The sequence below is a fragment of the Adiantum capillus-veneris genome, chromosome 15 (assembly GCF_014529385.1).
Source record: "Adiantum capillus-veneris isolate H3 chromosome 15, ASM1452938v2, whole genome shotgun sequence".
Classification (NCBI taxonomy): domain Eukaryota; kingdom Viridiplantae; phylum Streptophyta; class Polypodiopsida; order Polypodiales; family Pteridaceae; genus Adiantum; species Adiantum capillus-veneris.
In genome coordinates, this window is record NC_140945.1 from 65,687,212 (window position 1) to 65,712,864 (window position 25,653).

General features: G+C 44.0%; 1 protein-coding gene across 3 annotated transcripts in view; it reads left to right on the plus strand.

Moving 5' to 3' along the window:
* The first annotated feature begins 239 nt into the window (after positions 1-239).
* LOC147440809 (F-box family protein) overlaps positions 240-25,653 on the plus strand; it is a 99,685-nt gene continuing 74,271 nt past the window's right edge. For 2 of the 3 annotated variants that reach the window (XM_086482639.1, XM_086482642.1), the window contains exons 1-2: positions 240-396; positions 16,419-16,577. In XM_086482639.1, coding sequence (XP_086338765.1) covers positions 16,448-16,577 — 130 coding nt within the window. In that variant the 5' untranslated portion in view covers positions 240-396; positions 16,419-16,447. Of the gene's footprint in view, positions 397-15,853; positions 16,066-16,418; positions 16,578-25,653 lie in introns of all 3 variants that reach the window. The other variant, XM_086482641.1, reaches the window with a different exon arrangement.

Consider the following 25,653-nt stretch of genomic DNA (forward strand, 5'->3'; position numbering starts at 1 on the left):
ATAATCTAGGCACATATATTAACTCCAACAGCTCTGCATAAAGGACTGAACTTTCGGTAGTAATAATCATCTGCTCTCAAGGCTCGGCATGAGCATGAGGCGAATTTGTAAAATTTTTGATGGCATATCACTCACAATTGTGAGTTTTGCACAAAAAACCAAAAGATCATTCAAGCGCAATTTAATAATCACTTTCGTAATTGGGAATAGGATTGGGCGGCGACAACTGCCATAAGACTTATACAATTGTTGTCTTGACTTTATTCATCGAGATTCCAAAGCGTTTCCGAGCGAGTACAAGTAAGACACTTCCTCTGGACTTGTAATAGTGAAAGCAAAAGTGGCATTAGTGCGCCTGCGCAGAAGTAACGAGGGAGCTCAAATCAATAGCCGAAGGTAGCCGCTGAGTGAGAGAGAGAGAGAGAGAGAGAGAGAGAGAGAGAGAGAACTTATTTCTATGCTGAAAGAAAGAGCGTGTGCGTGTTTGGCTATGTGCGTATGTTTGCCGGCTCATTGCCTGATGGAGCATGCGTGTGTTACGATTTGTTTCATTTCATTTAGAGAGAGAGAGAGGGAGAGAGGGAGAGAGATTTGTTAACGTGTAAGGAACAATCTCAAGAGACTGACCTTGATTTATTCAGTAGAGAATTGTAGATCATGACTCAAGACTCAAGAGAGAAATTAGCTAATCTGAGAGAGTGAGAGAGAGAGATTTGCGCTGACTGCTTTTGGTAGTTTTTGGGATCAATTGCTTTTGGAACAAATTGCTTTTGGGATTCATTGCTTTAGAAACCAATGGTTTTTGAGTTTAATTGCTTTTGGGGCTCTACTTTTGGCATTCCTTGTAAGAATAAAAGGACCCTTAGGGGCCTCACTTCTCAGAGGATTTGGACGCAGAGTCTGAGAGTCGAGGACCTGCGAGAGTTGTACTTTGATCAAATATTAATATAAAAGAAGTACCGAAAGGGGCGCCAGTCTCTGGGGCCAATCTCTCTGGGCACGGAACTACGTTGGGCTGTCGACCAAATTGAAATGTGATTCTAGACTAGGGGTGTCCAAGTTTGTTACAGTGGTATCGGAGTACGGCTGATTTCTCTTCTACCGAGAAATCCGATCCTTCTTCTCGCGGCACATATGGATTCCGAAAAGAATCAGACCACTCTATCTACTACCTCCGAAGAGGGAGGCTGCTACCTCCGAAGAGGGAGGTTGCTACCTCCGAAGAGGGAGGCGCTACGGATAATTCAAGTGGATTAGCAGAGAATGAGTACGGGCCACCTCGGCCTTCGCAGTATCAACTCATGGAGATGCAGCGTCAACAGCAGGTTGACGAGTGCGCAAAGCAGATGCTTCAGCTTACCAAGGATTCACAGCATGCAAAATTTTTGACCTGGCACTCGATGGATGAAGTGCATACTCTTTGGTAGAAAGCCATTGAGTCACCAATTAAATTGGCAATCATTTACTGAAGATGAACTCGAGGACGTTGTCGAAAAACGACTCAACCAACTATTTGGGTCAAAGGAGAAGCAATTAAAGAAACGTAACAAGGGAATTGACTTCCGTGGTTACTTGGGCCGTTTGAGAAAGCAAGAAAACAGAAGGAGCGTGTACGTTGCAAAGCATTGTCCAGTTCGTCCTCATCTTCTTCTGACAGTTCGGATAACTCATCCTTTTCTGACTCGAGTGATGAGGACAAAAAGGGCAAGAAATGACGAGGAGATTGTATGTTTTATTAAAAAAGGAAGCACTTTTATAGAGCCAATTGCTATGATTTTCTCGATGACAAGGGCAAGAAGGCGAAGAAATTCAAAGAGGGGAGACAAGCATTAAAATTTGAAACCTTGGTGTCGAGATGCTCCTAAGACTTTAGCCTTTATCCAATAGTTTGACATAGCATTTTCTGGAGGCCGCTATACAGAGCACTCCAAGATTAGATGGACAACATCCTTTCTGAAAGGCAATGCACGGACATGGTGGTCCACTCTTTTGTTATGGAAAGAAGCACCGACAGAAGGACCGAAATTCAAGAAACTCTTTATTTCTTCATGGCTCACTCAAGAGTATGACTGAGATGTGAGAACCGATTGGAACCACCTTCGGATGATCAGAGGTGACACTTTGGATGATTACTCTGAAAGATTTTGGGGTACTTTCCTGCCGACCTCTTCTTTCAAGAAGCTCAGTTTTAAGGAGCAGATTGAGAGGTTTTGTTGTGGACTCCCCAACGAAATTCAACACTACTGCCTTGAGAAGAAGTCAGAGTCCATTCAACAATTGATGGGACATGCTAAGCTGGGATCCGCTATGCATTCGGGTAACTTGATTCACCCACTCGACGAACCTTCAACAAGTCAGCACAGAAACAAACGACAGACAGATACATGAACTCGACTGACAGAAAAACAGAAAGATACACGATCTCGAATGACAGAAGACCTGAAAGATGAATATTTCAAAGCAGGAAAGTGTTTTGAATGTGGAGAACAAGGACATATTGCTGCACGGTGCCCAATAAGGCATAAGAATAAGGATGACTGACATAATGGAAATACAGCTGGACGAGGAGATACTCGTTCCAAAATAAATTTTTAATAGAACATTATGGATAAATTAGCATTATTTTGCTGTATGAATTAATGAAATAAGACTTCTTTGAAGAAGATTTTGAATTTTTGGATGAAACCAATGTTGTATGGAAGAACCTGTTATTTGTGAGCATATAAAACGATTATGAATGAGATGATAATGATGGCTTTGGAGCGGTGATAGCTCCCGGATAAACCTGAATTGAAAAAGAGCGAGAAGATATTTGTTCAAGAACAGATGTTGGCTTTTCAAGACAGGAAAGAGAAAGGTAAGGTGAATGGTGGTTCTTAGTTAAGAACCATCCGGCATTAAATGCGAATTGGATGGAGAAGGAGGACCTAGTAGATACTCCTCAGATTTGGAACTTTACGTTGACGCTTTTTGTTTAGCTGTGGCTATTCCAAGAGTTTCCACAAATCAGCGGGTTAAATCTGGTGCAGGCGGGACTGCACAAGAGGGGAGTTACTCTACTCCTTTGTCACAGATTACCTCGATGGAATAAAGTCACTGATTTACCTTTGGGTTTTAGGGATATCGATGTGCTAGCAGTATTTTGCTCAATGAATTTATAAGAGAAGTACTTTGACATAGGATCCCCAAAAATGATTACTCGCACACGGTAGTGCTTGACTGGAATGATTGATCAAATGATTGCAGCATTTCGGTGTTAAAATCTATGGACGCGATCGTGATATGGGACTAGTTAAATCGACATCAGTGAGGTCCGATGCGGATCTAGATGCGATTGCTAGATACGGTGCCAGGAATCACGGTCCTAGATTCTATGTGATGTGATCTGACTGTGATTTGAATGTGATCTGATGTGATGTGACTGTCGTCTTTGTACAAGTGCTGGATTGGTGTCGTCTAGTGCGTCGATACATAGAGTCGGTGTCTACTGAACTGGTTTATGGCCTCTGTCTGATTTTGCAAGTGTAATCGAGGGCGATTACAATTCTTTCAAGAGGGGGATATGTCACAAAGTGCTGAGGTGGCATGACCACCCGGGCTGGACAAATGACACGTCAGATTTTGCACTGACATGATGACATGAAGGCAATACGGAACCCTCAGATTTTGCACTGACATGCTGACGTGGCAGACTGTACGAACAGTCCCGTAAATCGCACTGACAGCTGTACTGAAGTTCTGTAATTTGTGCTGATTGCTTTTAGGATCAGTTGCTTTTTGGGTGCATTGCTTTAGAAACCAATGGCTTTTGAGTTAACTGCTTTTGGGGCTCTACTTTTGGAATCCCTTGTAAGAATAAAAGGACCCTTAGGGGCCTCACTTCTCAGAGCATCTGGATGCAGAGTCCAAGAGCCGAGGACCAGCGGGAGTTGTACTTTGATCAAACATTAATATAAAAGAAGTACCGAAAGGGGTAGCAATCTTTGGGGCCAATCTCTCTGGGCACGGAACTATGCCGGGCCGTGTCGACCAAATCGAACTGTGATTTAAAAGTTGTGAAGTATTTTTAAGTAAATCTCTCTCTTGTGAAGTGGCAGATTCTAGACTTGGGGTGTCCAAGTCTATTACATGGAAAGTGTCTGATCGCAATGGCCTTCCACTAGAAAGGGTGCGAGCAGTGAGGGCGAAGAGGTGCAATCGACGAAAAGGTGCAAGTAATTTTCCGAGTATACCGTACACACACATTGTTGTCGTCGTTTATATGGAAAGTATTAAGCATAACAAATTCAAGTTACCTCATGCTCGTGTGTGTGTGTATACTACCTTTCTTCTGCTTCCATACAACTCCGAGAGAGGGTAGCGGTGAGGGTGAGAGGCTCAAAACCTTCGGGTCTCGGGAAAAATATTGCTCTAATACCACTGTGAAGAACACTCTTACTATGTGTGTTTATTTATAATTGAACTTAGATAAAAACTGAACTAAGAACGAAACTAGAAGATAGGAGATTGAATGTGTGTTGATTGATTGAAATGTGTTACAAGAGTGTTCTTATATAGAAACGGCAGACACGATGAAATGACATGACCATAATACCCTCAAGAGAATGACTCTAGGCCAATAGTCGTATCCTTCTGCTGTAGAGTCGTGACCCTTTGGCATAAAGGTCCAACCATTCACTGAAGAGGCATGGCTATTCACCGAACAGGTGTGACTCTTGGGTGAAGAGACACATCCTTTCGAGAACAGAGGTCTCTGATACTAGAGGTAAATAGTAGGGATAGGCATATGGGTTCCAACTGTAAAACAAGGGAGGCTGTGAGGGAGGTGGTGGCAAAGGAGGCGGTAAAGGTGGTGCAAAAGCAGGTGTTGCAACTATCTATCAGGTGTGATACCATCTGCCGGAAAACTCCCCCAAGAGGAATAGAAGCTCTTGTGGACTGTCAAGAAGAAGCTCTTGCATTGTTTAGTGCAGGAGGATGGAAACATTGAGGCATCAATAGCAAAGAGGCAAAATGGTCGGATCGGTGATCTGAGTGAGTATCATGCTAATTTTTTGCAACGGAAAGAGGCGTATCACTAGTTTTGGTTTTCACCCTCTTAAGGCCGATTCGGAGCTATTGTGGGTTGATTTAAAGGTTCTTCTTTGTCCCAACATGTCCTAGCTTTCTCACATGCCCAAGTTGACATCGCTCATGTCAAGGGGTGTTGATTTTGACTTGAACTCGGTCCAAGATGAAGAAGTATGAGAAGAGGAAGTTTGTGATGGAGCAACAAGTCACGAGGAATGAGAAGATCGGTGATCTGTAGAAGCATGGAGGCTTAACTTTTGAAGCCAAAGGACCAAGCAAGAGCGAAGCTATTGGAGTAAGTCAATGCTCTGATTTGATCATTTATCAGTCACATCTGATTGATGAAGGACGCGAAGCAGATTTGGGATCGACCCATAGCAAATCAGCCCATAGCCTCGTCGAGCTTGTAGATACCATTCAACATCCCTAGCATTTTGCATTTCCAGCCCTTAGCCTCTCAGATCCAAGCATCTACTTCAAGATCCCATCAGCATCTTCGTATCTAGGACCCTTGTATCAACATTTGTGCAATCTAAATCAAATACCTCTCTATCGATAGAGATGATCGGGACCCGATACGGTGTTACTCTTCTTTTCTCTCTATCACTCACAGAACCTTCACTCAAAATATGATTTTCTTATCTTTAGTCTTTGCACATCTCTCATGAAGTAAAAGGAATATCGAGTACCCACTGAGCACTCATCCTCAGCATTCACCCTCAATCACTTCGTTGCACATTACATTGGTATCAGAGCCTTTGGCAGTGTTCGGTATCATCACTTGAGAAAAGAACCTGAAGAACCTCTTATTTTCTCAAAGAATCTTTGTGTCCCAGGCCCGGACTTAGGTTCTTCACATTTATTTTCTCAAAAAATCGTAGCACCCTGTCACAATTGTGACGTATTCTTTGTCTTTGTATTACCTCCATTCTTTTGCAGCAATCGGAAGAAAGCATCATAGTTCCTTCAACAGTTCGACAATATTTATTCATTGGGGATTCACATAGAAGAATCCAAAATTTCTTGAGCAACCACTTTCCTTACATACAATACTGTGTAGTTGTCAATTCCATTTTTGTTTATTTTCTCTTTCTTTGGGGAATTTCGTTTGTTTTGCCTTTTGGAAACACCCCTCTGGAAATCTAACTACCCTGCATTGCATAGCCAGTGTGGAACTATTCAGAGAGTCCAGGCCTGAGGGCTAAAGAGCACTAAGGGTGGACAAGGACTATGGTTAGCCAAAGTGGGGTCATTGGCCAGCCAAAGCGGAATCCTTTGCTACATAGGCTACATTTCAGTTCTGGGTGTGGCTGCAGTGTACAAAGAGGGTCAGATGACCTAGAAGAATGTAATGGCAGAAACTCCTAAATTTTAGGGACTACTATTTTTGGACGGCAAAATGTCTTCGCGTCATTACGTGCAGTTTGACATGGGGATCATTTTGTTACTCTGTGGCCAAGTCAACAGAGATTGCAGGTGAGATATTTTTAGACTAGAGTCTAAAGCGGGAAAATGCACAAATGAGTGACACTTGGCACTCTGAGGCCAGTTTACTACTTAAAGAGAAGGCAAAAACGTGATTTTCAGCTGTGAGCTCGTTTTTGAGTGCTGTCACAGGTGGGAGAGCTTCAATGGAGTGCTTGCTTACCCTTTATGTACAGTGAGGTGCAGGATGTCATGACCTGCACACCTCTCATTGCTCTCTCTCCCCCCTATTCTTTATGGTTACGCCCCTCTAGTGGGCTCATCAGATTGACCATGTACAGTCTTGTGGTTTGATGCTCTATTGCTGAGGCAAGAGCCTCCCTGAACAGGAACAGGAGTAGCTAACTGCTACTCCAAAGCAGGGAAACGAGAGGGTGATAACCTCTCAAGTAAACACACAAAAATCAGCACTGTTTTATTGCTGATTTTGGGCTGTTTTGGGACTGTTTTGTGCTCGGAATCATGCCAGAATCAAGGGGCACGTAGTCCAAGGCATTGGGAACAGTGCAGGGACAGTTGACAGTTGAAAATAGGTCGAAAACAGGTCCTAACCAGAAAATACAGCGGTCTGAAATTTACTGTCTTGCAGCCGTATGGATGCCAGATGCATTGGGAACAGTGCCCAATTGTCAGAGAACACTTTTGGGAAGTGTTGGGGCTCAAAACAAGTGAAAAAACAGAAATTCCAGCGAGCTGTAATTGCTCTTTTTGAGTTGGAATCAGAGGGTTTTTGTCAGTTGAATCAAGTTCCAGTGTTGGGAATTGTTTGGGGTCAATTTTGGAGCCGTTGTGCTGCCAAAATTTATCCAAAACAAGTGTTGTATTGCTGGATACTGATTAGGATTCTCGGAACTCTGATTTTTGCAGGTTTGGAGTTGTTTCGATGCCCTAAATCCTTTCAGATTCAAGGGGCAACTAGCCCAAGGTGCAGGGAACAGTGCAGGGGCTACACGGAGCTGAAAACAGAGAAAAACCAATCAATAACCAGAAATTACAGAGGCTGGTTATGCTTTGTTTTGGTCAATTAAAGGTGGAATCGGGAGACAGTGGTCTCCTTAGGATTCTCTACTTGTAGACTATTTTGGGCAGGGTTCTGCGTTGTTATGTTGCCCAAATTCCTCGAAACAGGATAGGAACTGCGGGATACAGGTTAAGAACTGCGGGATACAGCACTCTTTGTACTTCCTCTTAACTGTAAAAGAATAAAGAAATACCAAAAGGGGTGCCTATTTAGGGGCCAATCTAGTGTCTGACTCGCATACAGATGCATTCTAGCATCTGTATCCCAATTCCCTCTCTTGTGTCATTATAGCACAGGTAGAATAGACGACTAATAATGGGTGAAAGCTAAATCAAGGTTTGAAGTAAAGTCTACCGCCCTTTTTGAAGTTAACAGGCCGGTTACATGGTTCCATCGACGGGATTAAATCACTTTTTCCTCAAAAAAGTGAGCCTTGGTCAGTTTGGGTTAAAGACACAGAGAGAGTTTGGGATGACCTTGAAAACATAGAGAGTTTGAAAGTAGATCGAGTGGATTTACAGGTGAGAAAGGCTACGAGAGTCTTTCTTTGGATACAGGTGAGAAAGGCTACGAGTCTTTCTTTGGATTTACAGGTGAGAAAGGCTACGACAGTTTTTCTTTGGATACAAGTGAGAAAGGCTACGAGTCTTTCTTTGGATACAGGATGGATGGCAACAAGGAAGAGGGTTCCTCTTTAGAGGATAGACAGCCTATTCCAACTGCACATGAAATTGGCGAGAGTTCAGGCTAAGCAGAGAAAGCTTTGCAGGTTGTTACTGCTGTGACCATGTTCAAGCAATTGATGGAGAATCCAAGATTTATGGAGTTCATACAATCTTCATCAATAGCACATCAAGTTCAAGGCAGTTTTGGCATGCCAGGAACAGTGTTTAGGGGTATACAAGGCATGGTGCCCAACCCCATGTATGCAAACATTGGTTTGCACCCAGGATTTCAGGGCACACAAGGTCAGTTTGGGGTGTCACAAGGCAACTTGGGTATGGCTGGTTTTTCAATCCCATCAGTGAATATGACACCTGGACATCAACATGTTATTGGCCAGGGAGTACCTTATGGCTCCCACAGGTGTACTGTCACCAGCCAGTGGCAATTCCATTTTTGTTTATTTTCTCTTTCTTTGGGGAATTTCGTTTGTTTTACCTTTTGGAAACACCCCTCTGGAAATCTAATTGCCCTGCATTGCATAGCCAGTGTGGAACTGTTCAAAGAGAGTCCAGGCTTGAGGGCTAAAGAGCACTAAGGTTGGACAAGGACTATGGTTAGCCAAAGTGGGGTCATTGGCCAGCCAAAGCGGAATCCTTTGCTACATAGGCTACATTTCAGTTCTGGGTGTGGCTGCAGTGTACAAAGAGGGTCAGATGACCTAGAAGAATGTAATGGCAGAAACTCCTAAATTTTAGGGACTTCTATTTTTGGACGGCAAAATGTCTTCGCGTCATTACGTGCAGTTTGACATGGTGATCATTTTGTTACTCTGTGGCCAAGTCAACAGAGACTGCAGGTGAGATATTTTTAGACCCGAGGGTGTAAAGCTGGAAAATGCACAAATGAGTGACACTTGGCACTCTGAGGTCAGTTTACTACTTAAAGAGAAGGCAAAAACGTGATTTTTCAGCTGTGAGCTCGTTTTCGAGTGCTCTCACAGGTGGGAGAGCTTCAATGGAGTGCTGGCTTACCCTCTATGTACAGTGAAGTGCAGGATGTCATGACCTGCACACCTCTCACTGCCCTCTCTCTCCCCTATGGCAGTATGTTATGCCCCTCTAGTGGGCTCATCAGATTGACCAATGTACAGTTGTGTGGGTTCATGCATGATTGTCGAGGCAAGAGCCTCTTGCACAGGTACTGGATTAGCTAGCTGCTAATCCCCCGCAGGTACAGGTGAATTCGGAGAGGTTTCACGCCCGAAATCTTGTCCGATCCAAAGGGCAAGTAGCCCTACAGGTGCGGGAGCTCGAGGTCTTGCTACAGATGCGACCGGCACGCGAAACGGAGCCCAAAACAGGGAATTACAGCCAGCTGTGTATTTTTGCAGGTTTAGGGTTTTGGCCCTAAACGGACCCTAATACCCCCAGGAGGTTCGGGGACGCAAGGGGACCGCTGTACAAGTGATCTAACACATTTTCGGGGCAGAAAACAGAGAATTCAGCGTGCTGCAGATTCTCGCCAGGTTTTGCAAAGTGTCCGTATGCGTCGGGAAAGTCATCTAATGCGTGGGGATACTGACTGTGAAGGGTCCTAGTACAGTTACGTTGCCGAAATCGGCCAGAACAGAAGAAATTCAGCCCAGATTGTGCGGGGCAGCTTGTAGGGAACCAGAGCTTTTATTCCCTCTTTTAAATAATAAAGAAATACCGAAAGGGGCGCCTATTTAGGGGCCAATCTGGTCTCTGACTCGCATACAGATGCATTCTAGCATAAAGCATCTGTATCCCATTCCCCTCTCTTGTGTCATTATAGCACATGTAGAATAGACGACTAATAATGGGTGAAAGCTAAATCAAGGTTTGAAGTAAAGTCTACTGTCCTTTTTGAAGTTAACAGGCCGGTTACATGGTTCCATCACCGAGATTAAATCAGTTTTTCCTCAAAAAGTGAGCCTTGGTCAGTTTGGGTTAAACACACAGAGAGAGTTTGGGATGACCTTGAAAACACAGAGAGTTTGAAAGTAGATCGAGTGGACTTACAGGTGAGAAAGGCTACGAGTCTTTCTTTGGATTTACAGGTGAGAAAGGCTACGACAGTTTTTCTTTGGATACAAGTGAGAAAGGCTACGAGTCTTTCTTTGGATACAGGATGGATGGCAACAAGGAAGAGGGTTCCTCTTTAGAGGATAGACAGCCTATTCCAACTGCACATGAAATTGGCGAGAGTTCAGGCTAAGCAGAGAAAGCTTTGCAGGTTGTTACTGCTGTGACCATGTTCAAGCAATTGATGGAGAATCCAAGATTTATGGAGTTCATACAATCTTCATCAATAGCACATCAAGTTCAAGGCAGTTTTGGCATGCCAGGAACAGTGTTTAGGGGTATACAAGGCATGGTGCCCAACCCCATGTATGCAAACATTGGTTTGCACCCAGGATTTCAGGGCACACAAGGTCAGTTTGGGGTGTCACAAGGCAACTTGGGTATGGCTGGTTTTTCAATCCCATCAGTGAATATGACACCTGGACATCAACATGTTATTGGCCAGGGAGTACCTTATGGCTCCCACAGGTGTACCCATTATGCAAACTGTCTCTTTTGACAATTTGGAGTCAATGGATAAGCTAAAGCCATACAAAGAAGATGATCAATGAGTCCATTGACACATTCAATGGCTTTGATGAGAGGACAAAGGTTTTCTCTTTCCTCGAACAGTTTGACAAAACATTTGTTGGAAGGAGTATTTAAAGTCAGGAAAGCTGCCACTTTTCTGAAAAAAAAAGATGCAAGTAAGCGGTGGAATACATTGTTGTTACAAGGACAAACTCCTTCCCACTTGGAATGATTTCATACAGGTACCGAATTAGCTAAAGGCTAATTCAAAACAGGTACAGGATGATTTAACAAGATTTCTTGCGAGAAATCTTGTGTAAATCAAAGGGCAAGTAGTCCTACTGATGCAGAAGATCAAAGGCTACGAATTGGTGCGATTGGCACGCAAAACAGAGCCCGAAAGAAGAAAATACAGCTTGTTGTATTTTTCTGCAGATTTAGGGTTTTGACCCTATTTGATGCCTTTTTGTCCCAAGAGCTTCGGGGAAGCCAGAGGACATTAATACAAGTGATTTGGAGCATTTTAGGAGCTAAAAACAGAGAATTCAGCGTGCTGAATTTCCATGACAGGTTTGCAAAAGTGCTCTATTATGCGTGGATAATCACTTGGATATGTGTATTTTTGGTTGTGAAGGTTTCTATTACAGTTATGCTGCCAAAATTGGGTCAAGAAGAGAATTCTCAGCCCAATAAAAGTGACAGCATAAGGGTAGATCACAGGTTAATCTCCAAAGATCAAGATGAAGAGCAGAGAAAGATTGTTTTCGATGCCCAGTATGTAAATCAGTGATATTGCATAAAGGCTGAAATTGCTTGAGAGTTGGAAGATTCACAATGCGTTTCACGTGAGTCTTCTCAGACCCTATGTGGGTGATGTGCCAGAAGATATGCCAGTTTAAGATCAGCCGGAAGTCGAGGAACTTGACGAGATCTTGGTCCCGGAACAGATTTTGGCACATAAAGAAAGAAAAGAAAAGGCAAGGTTGCAAGGTGCTGTTTGGTAAAGTTCAAAAGCTATTCACCTTTGGATGTCAAGTAGATAGAAAAAAGTGAACTTGCAGAGTCACTAAAAGTATGGGAACTTATAACCTTGGTTTGCAACCTACCTTGACCCCTTGAGATTCAAAGCTACATGGATTGTCAGTGTGACAATGGCTTCTGAAAGAAATGATGTACATGTTACTTATAGTGAGCTCAAATGAAGTGCATGTTACATGAATGTTAGAGTTGTACAGATTGTCAGTTTGGCAATTGCTCTTACGGAATGTCCAAAAGTTTGGTTAGTGCTATAGAAGTGAGTATTTCTTGTCAGTTTGTCAAGGATACAGTAATTGCTTCTATTAAAGGGTACATGTGTAATTGCATTCTTAAACTGTCGGTTTGGGTATGCTCGAAAGTGTTACTGGATCCAACGTGTACTAAAAGACAGTGACAATATGACGCTTCCATTTTGTCATTGGAAAGTTATGGACTCAAAGCAATGGCAGAGTGTGACGCTTCCACTATGTCATTGGGATAGGGTTCACATGCAGGCAATACATGTGTCGACAAGTTGTTGAATACACCAGGGTTGACAATGAGCATGTATGTGTCGTACATGTGTCGACGAGGTGTTGAATACACCAGGGTTGACTGTGACCATGTACGACATAGGTGCAAACGAGGAAGTTTGAGATTTCAAGAGGGGTGTATGTCACCAGCCAGTGGCAATTCCATTTTTGTTTATTTTCTCTTTCTTTGGGGAATTTCGTTTGTTTTACCTTTTGGAAACACCCCTCTGGAAATCTAATTGCCCTGCATTGCATAGCCAGTGTGGAACTATTTAGAGAGAGTTCAGGCTTGAGGGCTAAAGAGCACTAAGGTTGGACAAGGACTATGGTTAGCCAAAGTGGGGTCATTGGCCAACCAAAGCGGAATCCTTTGCTACATAGGCTACATTTCAGTTCTGGGTGTGGTTGCAATGTACAAAGAGGGTCAGATGACCTAGAAGAATGTAATGGCAGAAACTCCTAAATTTTAGGGACTGCTATTTTTGGACGGCAAAATGTCTTCGTGTCATTATGTGCAGTTTGACATGGGGATCATTTTGTTACTCTGTGGCCAAGTCAACAGAGGCTGCAGGTGAGATATTTTTAGACTCGAGGGTCTAAAGCGGGAAACTGCACAAATGAGTGACACTTGGCACTCTGAGGCCAGTTTACTACTTAAAGAGAAGGCAAAAACGTGATTTTTCAGCTGTGAGCTCGTTTTTGAGTGCTGTCACAGGTGGGAGAGCTTCAATGGAGTGCTGGCTTACCCTCTATGTACAGTGAGGTGCAGGATGTCATGACCTGCACACCTCTCACTGCTCTCTCTCCCCCCTATTCTCTCTCTCCCCCCCCTATTCTTTATGGTTATGCCCCTCTAGTGGGCTCATCAGATTGACCATGTACAGTCTTGTGGTTTGATGCTCTATTGCTGAGGCAAGAGCCTCCCTGAACAGGAACAGGAGTAGCTAACTGCTACTCCAAAGCAGGGAAACGAGAGGGTGATAACCTCTCAAGTAAACACACAAAAATCAGCACTGTTTTATTGCTGATTTTGGGCTGTTTTGGGACTGTTTTGTGCTCGGAATCATGCCAGAATCAAGGGGCACGTAGTCCAAGGCATTGGGAACAGTGCAGGGACAGTTGACAGTCGAAAACAGGTCCCAACCAGAAAATACAGCGGTCTGAAATTTACTGTCTTGCAGTCGTATGGATGCCAGATGCATTGGGAACAGTGCCCAATTGTCAGAGAACACTTTTGGGAAGTGTTGGGGCTCAAAACAAGTGAAAAAACAGAAATTCCAGCGAGCTGTAATTGCTCTTTTTGAGTTGGAATCAGAGGGTTTTTGTCAGTTGAATCAAGTTCCAGTGTTGGGAATTGTTTGGGGTCAATTTTGGAGCCGTTGTGTTGCCAAAATTTATCCAAAACAAGTGTTGTATTGCTGGATACAGATTAGGATTCTCGGAACTCTGATTTTTGCAGGTTTGGAGTTGTTTCGATGCCCTAAATCCTTCCAGATTCAAGGGGCAACTAGCCCAAGGTGCAGGGAATAGTGCAGGGGCTACACGGAGCTGAAAACAGAGAAAAACCAATCAATAACCAGAAATTACAGAGGCTGGTTATGCTTTGTTTTGGTCAATTAAAGGTGGAATCGGGAGACAGTGGTCTCCTTAGGATTCCCTAGTTTTGGGCAGGGTTCTGCGTCGTTATGTTGCCCAAATTCCTCCAAACAGGATAGGAACTGCGGGATACAGGTTAAGAACTGCGGGATACAGGTTTAGTGCTATAAGCACTCTTTGTACTTCCTCTTAACTGTAAAAGAATAAAGAAATACCGAAAGGGGCGCCTATTTAGGGGCCAATCTAGTGACTGACTCGCATACAGATGCATTCTAGCATCTGTATCCCAATTCCCTCTCTTGTGTCATTATAGCACAGATAGAATAGACGACTAATAATGGGTGAAAGCTAAATCAAGGTTTGAAGTAAAGTCTACCGCCCTTTTTGAAGTTAACAGGCCGGTTACAGTAGTGGTGGAATTCTTTAGTCACAAAGCCTCACGTTGGAAGGACTTGGCAAGCTTACAAGAATATTTTGTCTTGAAGTTATGTGACCTCCTTATTTGAAGAACAACTTCTAGAAAAATGGGGGAACTGGAAAATGCTGACCACTGAAACCATGCAATATTATAAATTCTTGGATATCTATCTTCTTGTCTCTTTCTTCAAAATGTTAACCTTGAAGCACCAACACGAGCGCTATACTATCGGACTACGTTACCACTTCAAGAATACTGTTTGTCCAAGGAAGTCTCCTAAAAGAATTATTGACGAAGTGATGATGTAGCTGGCTGGTCCGCAAAATGTGCCGCAAATCAGTGGAGCTGACGTGGTAGGCTGGGCCGCAAATCACGGAAGTGCTTTTGGGCGCAAGTTTTGTACATAATGCTTTTTGGGCTTGGGGCCTTAAAATATGAGCCTTGGGGAGGCCTTTGGCAGACATGCAATTGTAGATTTGCAAAGAGTCTCTGCCAGCCAATGGTACCTTCTCAAGAGCAATATAAAAAAAATACCAAAAGGGGTTTTAGTGTGTTGGGGCTAGAGCATCTCTCTCTCTCTCTCTCTCTCTCTCTCTCTCTCTCTCTCTCTCTCTCTCTCTCTCTCTCTCTTTGAGTTTTGAGTTGTGTCGAAGTTTTGAAGTCTGTTCCTGTTTGATTCTTTTCAGCTGGCATGCGGTGCCCATGCATTACACTATGTAGAACAGGTAGGAATTTTGGGGTTGAGAAGAATTCTATTGATTGAGGTAAAGTGGATCCCAAAATTTCACAAAGATTTTGAAAATCCTTGACTTCCATATAAGGTTTAAACAACTGAAAAGTGATAGTCAAATGCAATTCTCGAACGAGACCCACTATATATTCTCGATCAAATTGGATCGTCGTGGGAGTCTTGGAAGTATGAGGGTTGTGAAGCTCCATTGGTTTTGTTAAAGTCGGATTAGGGTTAGGGTTAGCCTCCATCGTGAGTGATTGTTCCTCTTGTAAGAACAAGAAGAAAGCTAGGCTCTGATACCATTGTAATTGGATGGATGATTCACTTGAACACACATTCTTCATCTGAATAACTTGAATTGAATAGAACGAATAGCATTTGCAGATTCCAGACGACAAGGGGGAGCAGCGTAGTTTGCCTTTGGAGAAGATTTGCCCTCAAGTTGAGTGCGCCTGGTGGGATTTCTTTACTGTTTGTCTCAAGAGTTTTACTATTGAGTGTGCTGAGCTTTTGATAGAGTCGTTTCTTGCCTTTCCTCTTCCTGAGTCTAGTCTCAAAGCGAAACAAAACCCACTCGCCAAGCTTGACGTTAACTTTCCATCGATATCTATTTGCAACCTACTTTTACTTTTCTTGTGATCTTTGTAAGCTTGCTTGACCTTGGTGTAGGTAGTTTTTAAATCTTATTTATGTATGTAGGCCTAGGAAGCTCAATTGGAGATGATGAAGCACTTGGGTGGTGGTAATATCTCCCTCTTAATGCCTTTTCTAGGGATTGATGTCCCTGAGCTGCCCCAATCTCCTCTAGATGCCGCATCAGGATCTCCTGAATGTGCCTTTGTGAAGGTAGACCCGGGTGTCTGGCAGGTCTAGCCCTCAAGTCGCTTGTAGAAAGCTGTAGAGAGTAACGGGTAATTTTCCTGCGTCTCGAGTCTCAACTTGTGTCTAGTGTTCTTGTGTGATCATCATACATTAATGTGTTTGCCTCATAACTCAAAATGCAATGGTGTTACCATATTCTGTTTTCACCAGGAGTTCAAGGTGTTTTTTATTCCAACTGTAGTAGTGGTATGGCTTTTGATAGAGTTTTTATCATTTGAGATGAGTGCTTGCTTAGCGAATATTATCAGATTAGTATGCAAGAGAATCTGCTTGCTGGAACAATTGTCTTCAAGGAAAAAAACTTCTTGAGGCTGATTTTATAAAACCTTACTGTCACTCTGATTACTTTTTGGGACTTGAACTTTTATATATGACTGTGCAGGAAAGCAAGCAGGCTGCTTCTTTTCTTCTATGGGTTCTCTAATTGATGGAGCTCTAAACAAGTTAGACAAGGAGATACTTATATCTATGTTGAATCTGCTGGAAACACCAAGGGATGTAGCTCATGCTGCTTGTGTTTGTCGCTCATGGCGTAAATATGGTACAAGTTTTTTAAATTACCCTTTAGCAAGCTTGTTCCATTACATGTTATATGAAGATTTTTGAAGGGGAAGGGGGTCACAAGTTTTCATGACGTCATATTTCAGTTGTTGGTTTGGTAGATGTGTGTGTGAGAGAGAGAGAGAGAGAGAGAGAGAGAGAGAGAGAGAGAGGTGAATGTGAGCTCTGCACCTGCTCAAGCTGTACTCTTGTGCGAGCTCTGCACCTGCGCGCTAGTCTGCCCGTGTGCCAGCGGCTGGGAGTTGCATGCGCTGGCAGATTTCCTCGCAGCCCCTGCAGTTGTCTGCCTCTGTGTCTTCGCCCTCGGGCAGCTTGCAGCCTCTTGCTGTTCTGCGCGTGAGTGGTGTGTGTGTGTGTGTGTGTGGTAAGATGTGTGTGATCTCAGGCGTTCTGTTTCCTCTACCTTGTACAGTCCTTCCTTGCTTCAGTTGTCTGGTGTGTGTGTGTGTGTGAGAGAGAGAGAGTGTTTGTGAGGAGTGGTGTGTATACCTATAGGTTGGAAAGAGTGCTTTTCGTAGGGCTCTTGTGGTTTCATGACGGAGAACCCCTACATCTACAAGCGAAGCAATGGACTCGTCATGGTCTCTCATCAAGGAATGCTTACACGATGATTTTGAAGATGCATGTAGGGCCTGGGAGGGCTCGGAACCTGAGAAAGAAGTCCTCATTCCAGTTCAACAACTGATGGATCCTGTCACCCAATATGCGTTAAATGCAGTTATACTTTTCTTTCTTGACAAAATGCCTACGGCACAGGATGTGGGACAATGGGCGGATTTCATGCTTAAGTGTCAAGTGGTTTAGGAGTTTATTTTGGGGCTCGAGGATTTTATGAGGTTTTGTTGGTAGACAATGAGGCTAGAGACGCCCTGCTTGAAATGTTACTGTTGTTTTTTAACACGCAAATGTCACATGTATTGCCCTAAGGATTATCAGACTTTTATATGGGTGGAGGTGGTGGATTTCCCCGTACGTGGTGTCACTTTCTTCCGTTGTTGGCTAACCAGTTGGGAAAGGTGGTTTTTCCTCCCAGGTTGATGCGATTGATATATGGGGAAAAGTTTCTAACTCATGTTTTCTTTGTGGTAAATTTGATCACATGCAACCGGAATGTCTGGATCTGCACCTACACTTTCCTCCTTCAACATTACCGTCTCCACAACCTTCCCCTCCCCCAAAGTCACTCTTGGAACTTAGACATAATGGTGCTTCGACTTCAGACGCTCTCCTGCGTGGATAAGGGGAAAGGGAAACAGGTATTGATGTCTACAACACCTCATTTCATAGTTTCAAAAGAAAAAGAAAAGGAAACAGGAAAGGGCAAAGACCAGGACACTGAGAGGGATGCTTGGATCATTCCCAAAAAGAATGTCAAGGTTTGAACTCCAGCCTCTTCCCGTAATTATGTGACCCCGCTGAAGATTGCATCTCAAAGGAAGCTTTCCTATGCTTGTTTGGCATGAGTTACAACCTACTATTGAGCTCGCCTTGATAGCTGCAATCTCTTTCATAGGCATCAATATGATGCCTTTGTGTGTGATATGAGGATTCACTATACTTTATGCCTTTCAGATCATGCTCCCATACGTTTGACCTTACATTTTGGCCCGTCTTTAGATGTTGTCTCTTTGCCTAGGAAACGGCTTTTGCATGTCAACCAATGCATATTTGACAGATGAAGTTTTCCATAACATGATTATGGATATAATCCCCCCTTTGATCTCCCAAATGCATATAGATATGGATGTTGTGTGATTATGGCAAGCACTATATGTCTCGGCTGTGAAGCAATGTTCAGTAGGGAAGGGATACTTGTCAACGATTGATGCATAGGGCTAATTCCTTCTCACTTTCGGAGGTTGAATTTAATGCATTGATTTCAGCTTACATTACTATACGGTATAATGATGAGAGGAAATTGGCTAATTGGTAGATTCGTGCAAGGCAACTCGCTTTTGTTGATAAAGGTTGTTCCTCCAAACAGTTCTTCAAGCATTTGCATCATTCTCGTCAATCTCAGGACATGAAAAGAGTTAAACTTCCCTCCCGAGAATGGACGTCTTCCTCACAGTAGTTGGCAGAGGCTTTAGTTCCTCACTTTGGGAAGACCTTCGAATCCCCGCCTGCTCTTACCCAAGAAGCCAAACATGCAGGCAATCTTTTTCTATCGCATGTCGCTCCCATCATTTCCGTTCAGCAAGCACAAAATTTGGAAGTTGAGTTCACCAAGGCAGAGGGACTTTGGTAGATGGAAATCTCGTGGTTGGGATGGGCTTATTATTGAATTCTTCCTCTCCTTTTGGGGCCTTTTTAAGCAAACATTACTGCTAATGATGAATATGACTTGGGAGAAGCAGGATGTCCCCATTTCTTGGAAGGAAGGGGTGCTCAAGCTATTGCCAAAGCATGGTTTTTGTGACTAGTTTTCTCACTGGCAGCCCATCACTCTTATGCTGGTGGTTTACAATTTGATGGCCAAAATGATATTACCTGCATTAAGGACTTCATCAATCCCAGTATGGTTTCATACCTTGTTGGCACATTACTGACAGGATGTGATCATTGGTATGGAATATGCAAAATACACTCAACAAGATGTATTGATCATGCAAGTTGACATTGAAAAGGCTTTTGATACTGTGTTTTGGGATTATAATGTGGAAACAATGCAGAGACTAGGTTTTGGGCTGAAAATCTCACAGGTTGTTTTTCTCCTATATGCTCAGAGCACGTCTGCAGGTTTGCTAGGTGGTTCTCTCACAAGGGCTTGGGCTCTAGGGCATTCAATCAGACAAGGATGTCCTCTTAGTGCTTTGCTTTATGCAATTCCTTGGCACCCCTTGCCGTTGCATCTTGAGGCCATCGCTTCCTCTGGCCGTTTGCATGGCCCCGGCTCTACCTTCAAGGAAACAATTTATAGGACAGACCTCTACTGATGACTCTCTTTTTATGCCCAGGAACGATAAGGAGGATGTACTAGAGATTATGTATGCTCTACATCTATTTGGTTTGGCAGCTGGATTGCATGTCAATTTTCGTAAATTGAAGTTGCTACCTCTGAATGAATTTGATTGGCACAAGCTTCTATGGCCAGGGGAGATTGTTCTTCTTGAGGCCATAGTACGTCACTTGGGATATCTGATCGGATGGAATGTATTCGCGGCGCAAAAACTCGACTAGGTACTCCAAAGATTGCACTTAAAGCTCAACTATTAGAAATTATCAACTTGGATTCAAAGGCTGTTTTAGATGCCAAACTTTGGCATGCACGTTTTGGGCATCTGAATTTTGCCAGTTTGCTGCATTTGCATAAATTTGATATGGTTGCTCTTTTGCCACCTCTTGAAGCACCTTCTAAGCATGTTTTTGAAGGTGTATTTTGAGTAAGTTGCAGCATTCAAGGTTTTCATTGCGTGTGCATCTCAGAATTGTCTAATGTATTATGATGGCTTGTGTCCTGTTCTATTTACCGCTTTTATCCTGGCCTCAGCGGTGCCTTGGGTCTCTTATGTCTAGTATGCTGGAGCATTTCTGGCGCACATCCTCCCACAAGAAGGGGTTGCGGTTTTTATCCATGGATAAGTTATTCACACCTAAGTGATTGGGACGGATTAACATTTTAGATTTACGTAAGCATGTTTTGGCGCGGAAAGCTATGCTCTTGCCTGCTTTGGTGGATTAGCAACAACCATTGGATCATCATGGTTTCACATTTATGCGATAGTATTGTTAGGCCTTCTTTTGGTCATTGGCACCCCTCGTATTGGGATCTCATCTTTGGGCAGCTTGATGGCCATATTCCGAGATGTCCCTTCGCTTCATCTCTTGTTGTCGATTGGAAGGTGGTTACCTCATATGTGTCCTGGCATGGACGCTAGTTGTCACAAATTGCTGACGTGTCAAGCCACAGAAGAACGGAGCCAACTTGCAGATCCCGGCCGAGGGGCCTAAACCCTAGAAGCAGCAGAAGCAACAGAAGAAGTTTCACCAACACATAGAATTGCGTAACGGCTCATGACATGGCACAACTATACGGAATCCCGCATTTTACGTTGACATGATGACATGGCAACTGTACGGACGCCTGGATTTCACGCTGAGAGGTGTTGACGTGGCAGTGTACGGGTTTCCGCGTTTTGCGTTGACGTGTTGACCTGACACTGTATAGATTTCCGTAATTTACCTTGGGCAGCTTTTTGAGCACTTGCTTTTGGGTTGGAGAGCATCCACTGGAGTGAAGCATTCTCTCTTACTCTGGTTCAACGCTCTCCTCGACAAGCATACTTTCTTGCGCGAAAAGGGGTTTGCTAGGTTGATCAAGTGGTGGATGACTCGGGACACATCCTTTCCTTTTGTGTTGGCACTCTTCGTTATGAGCTAGAACCTCATTATCGGGACTTGTGGTAGCACATTCATCAATTACTTGCCGATGTTTCTCCAATGCCTCCATTCCTTGGGGATTCCACGCTTTCCGATTGGCATCTTGCCCATACCAGGTTGGATAGCATATCGGTTGGGGCAGTTTATGCTTTGCTGCAATCTGATGCATGGATTGCGCCTCATGGAAATTAGTTGTGGTCACTCTAAAAGTCTTAGTTGTGGTGGCAAAGAACGCGGTTTCGCATTCAGAAGAGTCACCTACCTCTCAAAGAGCGCATGTTTTTATGGCAATGCATGGTGCGAGCGCTACCGGTTGGTCCTTTGTTGCATGCGCGATGCATTGCCTCCTCTCGTCGTGTCCGATGTCATGGAGCTGACGAGAGTGTTAAGCATCACAAATTGCTGACGTGTCAAGCCACTGAAGAACGGAGCCAACTTACAGATCCTCGCCGAGTGGGTCTATTTTTAAAGAAGAGTTCCCACCAACTTATGGGACCCTGTTTGATGGGGCCCAAGAACGTAAAGAGATTAAAACAATGCAGGATTCGCTTACACACACGGATAGAGGTGTGTAAAAGATGATGATGTGGCAACTGTACAGACGCCCGCGATTTGTGCTGACAGTGCCACGTGGCAGTCTATACGGAATTCCCCGACTTTACATTGGCTTGCTGACGTGGCACTTGTACGGATTTTCGTGATTTACGTGATTTACGCTGGGCAGTTTTCAGCGCGAGCTTTTGAGCCAGTTGCTTTTGAGTTTCAAGCTTTTCATGTAAACTGCTTTTCAAGGCCAAGGGCCTTTAAATACAAGGGCCTTTAAATAAGTGCAGAGGGCTCAGTCTCTGACACTCTTCTGGGTGAAGGTGCAGAGTGCGAGTACCAACATTGTACTGAGTTCACGTACTATAAAGAAATACCGAAAGGGGCGCCAACGTTTGGGGCCAATACTCTCTGGGTTGCAATTCCGCCACTCTGTGTCGCGTATGCTCTCTCTCTTTTAGTTTTAGTTGTTGTTGAAGTGCTAAAAGTCTATTCAGTATGTTCTTTTTTATTGGCACGTGTCTTGTGACAGTGGTATGAGAGCATCAGGCGTGTGCTTTTCTGAAAGCTACCGGACCTAGATAAGAGTAGACAGAGCAAACCGGCGCTTTCAAAGTCTATTGGAATCTTATCCCTGATCCAATGCAACCGCCTTTGCCACCGCCGTTACCCCCACCTCCCCTACCACCACCACCACCAGGCTACAATGGTTGGAGCCCATATGGATACCCTTATTATCTGTACCCGGGATACGTACCTAACCAACCCAAAGATTTCAAGGATGGCGGCACGACAGTCAAATTTTTCACTTTTTCCGGGATGAAAGATCAAAAGAAAGCAATGTAGTTACTGCAGCAATTCGACAATATCTATGCTTTGGGAAACTATATTGAGGAGTCCAAGATTTCTCAAGGAGCGGAATTTCTTAAAGATAATGCTATGCAGTGGTGGAGTTCAATCGCGACACAATTGAAGGACTTGGCAAGCTTTCAAGACAGTCTTTGCACGCAGTTATATGACTTCTCTCTTCGAAGTCCAAACTAGGTCAGAATGGGGCAACTTGAAAATGCTTGCCACAGAGACGATGGAGGACTATAACCAAAGGTTTCTCGACGTCTACCTTCCGGTGTCCATCTCTAAGTTCATTCCCTTGGAGGACCAATGCGAGTGCTACACCATTGGACTACCATCACCATTGCAGGAATATTGTTTGTCCAAGCAAGTTGCAACCATGCAAGAACTTATGGGCCATGCCGCGGTCGGCTACAAAATGATGAAAGGAAAGTTGGAGTTTACCACAAAGCAACTCCGGTCACTAGCCAGAACTCCTGGCAACAACGAAGAAGTTCTCAGGGATCCCGTGAAAACCAGCCTCAATAGCCTCGTCTGACACACCGTCAACGAGACACCTTGTTACAAGAAGGCCGATGCTTCGAATGTTTCCAAATAGGGCATACATTGAGTACATGTCCCGAGCGAGCCTCAACGTCCTCAGAGCAACCTTCTGCTCCCACGTAAGACAAATTCCCAGGGCCACCTCTGGCTAACAGTTCTAAGCCTGCTATTGGACTACTACCCAATATTTATGGTATACACCTCGAGAGTTCAAATGAATTGTGCAGAGCTTATGGAAAATTCAACGGCTTGAAAGCCTTGATCTTCTTTGACCCTGGAGCTATGGAGAACTTCATCCATTCAAAATTCTTGAAGCAAATACACTTCGATTATGATGCAGAAGATGCAATTTGATTATGATGCAGAGGGTGGAGAAATTGAAGCTGAACTAGCCGCGGGGCAAACTCAGAAAGTGATACTGCTCATTGGTGCTCTTCCAGTGACTGTCCACCAAGATCATGGAAAAGCCGATTTCCACATGAAGTTGGGCAACTGCGACGTTCTCTTGGGCATGCCCTGGCACGACAAGAATGATGCGACTTTCCAGGTTCAAAACCGAAAGAACCATTACCGTGATATAGAAGGGCAAGCCAGTTATCCTCAAATTTCGGTTGTCCGAACCAAACCCTGAACGAACTCTCTAGTTGTTTAATAGCTAGATACTTTTGAACAGTGTTTGAGAAAGTATTGTTTGAAATTTGTTTGAAATGGATGCTATCTGTTTTAAACTTGTCTTGGTGCCGATTTGAACTGTTTGACTCTAGTTTTAATACTGGTTTCATAATTGGTGATTGTACTCCCGGGTGGAGTAGTGAGAAATATATTTTGGTATTGTTTGAACCTCGGAACGATGTAGACCGATGTCTGGGGAGCGTTTTGTTGTATGTTTGAAAACCTCGGAACGACGCAAGCCGATGTCTGGGGAGCGTTCCATTGTATGCTAGAAAACCTCGGAACAACGTAGACCGATGTGTGGGGAGCGTTTTGTTGTATGCTTGAACCTCCAAGCGACTCAGACTGCGGTCTGGGGAGCGTTTGGTTGTACACTCCTCTGAGTTCATAGCCCGGACCTTTTTAGGTTATTTGCGAGGGGAGTGACAAGGTAGTCATTGAGTAGCTTCATACCGCAGACCGTTCGTCTCGGGGGAGTGCTTAGCGGCACTGTTCGTTGTGTCTTGTAACATGCATATGTGAGCATTTGTGTTGCATTGTGATGTGTCAACCACTGAATATTCCTAATTGGATGAGATTGCCTGGGTATGTAAATTTAGTGCATCAAGACACCCGTGGAAGACCAGTGCGGTCTGGGTGTGATGGCTCATTTTACTACGCCGGAATATCAAGAGTTCCGATCTAGACGAAAGGAGAAGCCAACTCCTTAACAGAAAAAAGAGCAAATTGATTGTCCCTCGGAAATTTTTTCTTAGCTAACTTGAGTTGTTTTGCAGATACGCTGTAATCGCGGACGATTACTTTCTTTCAAGAAGGGGGGATGTCACAAGCTGATCTGTCAAGCCACTGTAGAACAGAGCCAACTTACAGATCCTCGTCGAGTGGGTCTATTTTTAAAGAAGAGTTCCCACCAACTTATGGGACCCCGTCTGATGGGGCCCAGGAACTTAAAGAGATCAAAACAAAGCAAGATCCGCTTACACACACAGATAGAGGTGCGTAAAAGATGATGGCATGGCAACTCTACGGACACCTGCGATTTGCGTTGACAGTGCCACGTGGCAGTCAGTACGGAATTCCTCGATTTTACGTTGGCCTGCTGACGTGGCAGCGTGTACGGATTTCCGTGATTTACGTTGGGTAGTTTTTAGCGCCAACTTTTGAGCCAGTTGCTTTTGAGTTTCAAGCTTTTCATATAAACTGCTTTTCAAGGCCAAGGGCCTTCAAATAAGTGCAGAGGGCTTAGTCTCTAGCACTCTTCTGGGCGAAGGTGCAGAGCGCGAGTACCGGCATTGTATAGAGTTCAAGTAATATAAAGAAATACGGAAAGGGGGGCCAAGGTTTGGGGCCAATACTCTCTCGGGTGGAATTCCGCCACTCTGTGTCGCGTGTGCTCTCTTTCTTTCAGTTTCAGTTGTTGTTGAAGTGCTAAAAGTCTGTTCAGTCTGTTCTTTTCTTTTGGCACGTGGTGCCCGTTTTGTGACACTTGCATTAGGCAAGTGTCCTTTGCTCTATGCCTTCGTTTCTCCTCCGGAATCTTTCACAGACGGTTTCGGGTTTTTGGAGTTCTCCACCCATCACAGTCTCGGTTTGAGGTCTTCTTTAGTTGGGTGTTATGTGGACCATATGGCACCAACGTAACTCTCGGATGTTCCATGCCTTGGAGATCGACCCTTTCCCTTCAAATTCTCACTTGGACAAGCACTACAATTGCTTATGATGTGGGCGACATCAGTTGAAGCTTATAGGATTTTCTTGGATTGTTTCTAGTTCTCCCACTTGTCAATTAAATCAAGATTTACAAAAAAAAGTGTGTGTGTGTGCGCGCGCGGGGGCGCGCGTGGCGCGTGCATGCATGTATGTATGCATTTGTGTAAATATGTATGTGTCTGGATGGATGTATGTGTGTATGGATGCTGTGTAATGTATGTGTGTATCTTGCAAGCATGTGCTACTATGCACTTCTGTATGCAACATGTGCATGTGTACGTATGTATGTATGTGCTTGCATGCAAGCCCTGTATGTATATAAGAGGCCTCACTCTGCCTCAAGCAACGATGTTCTG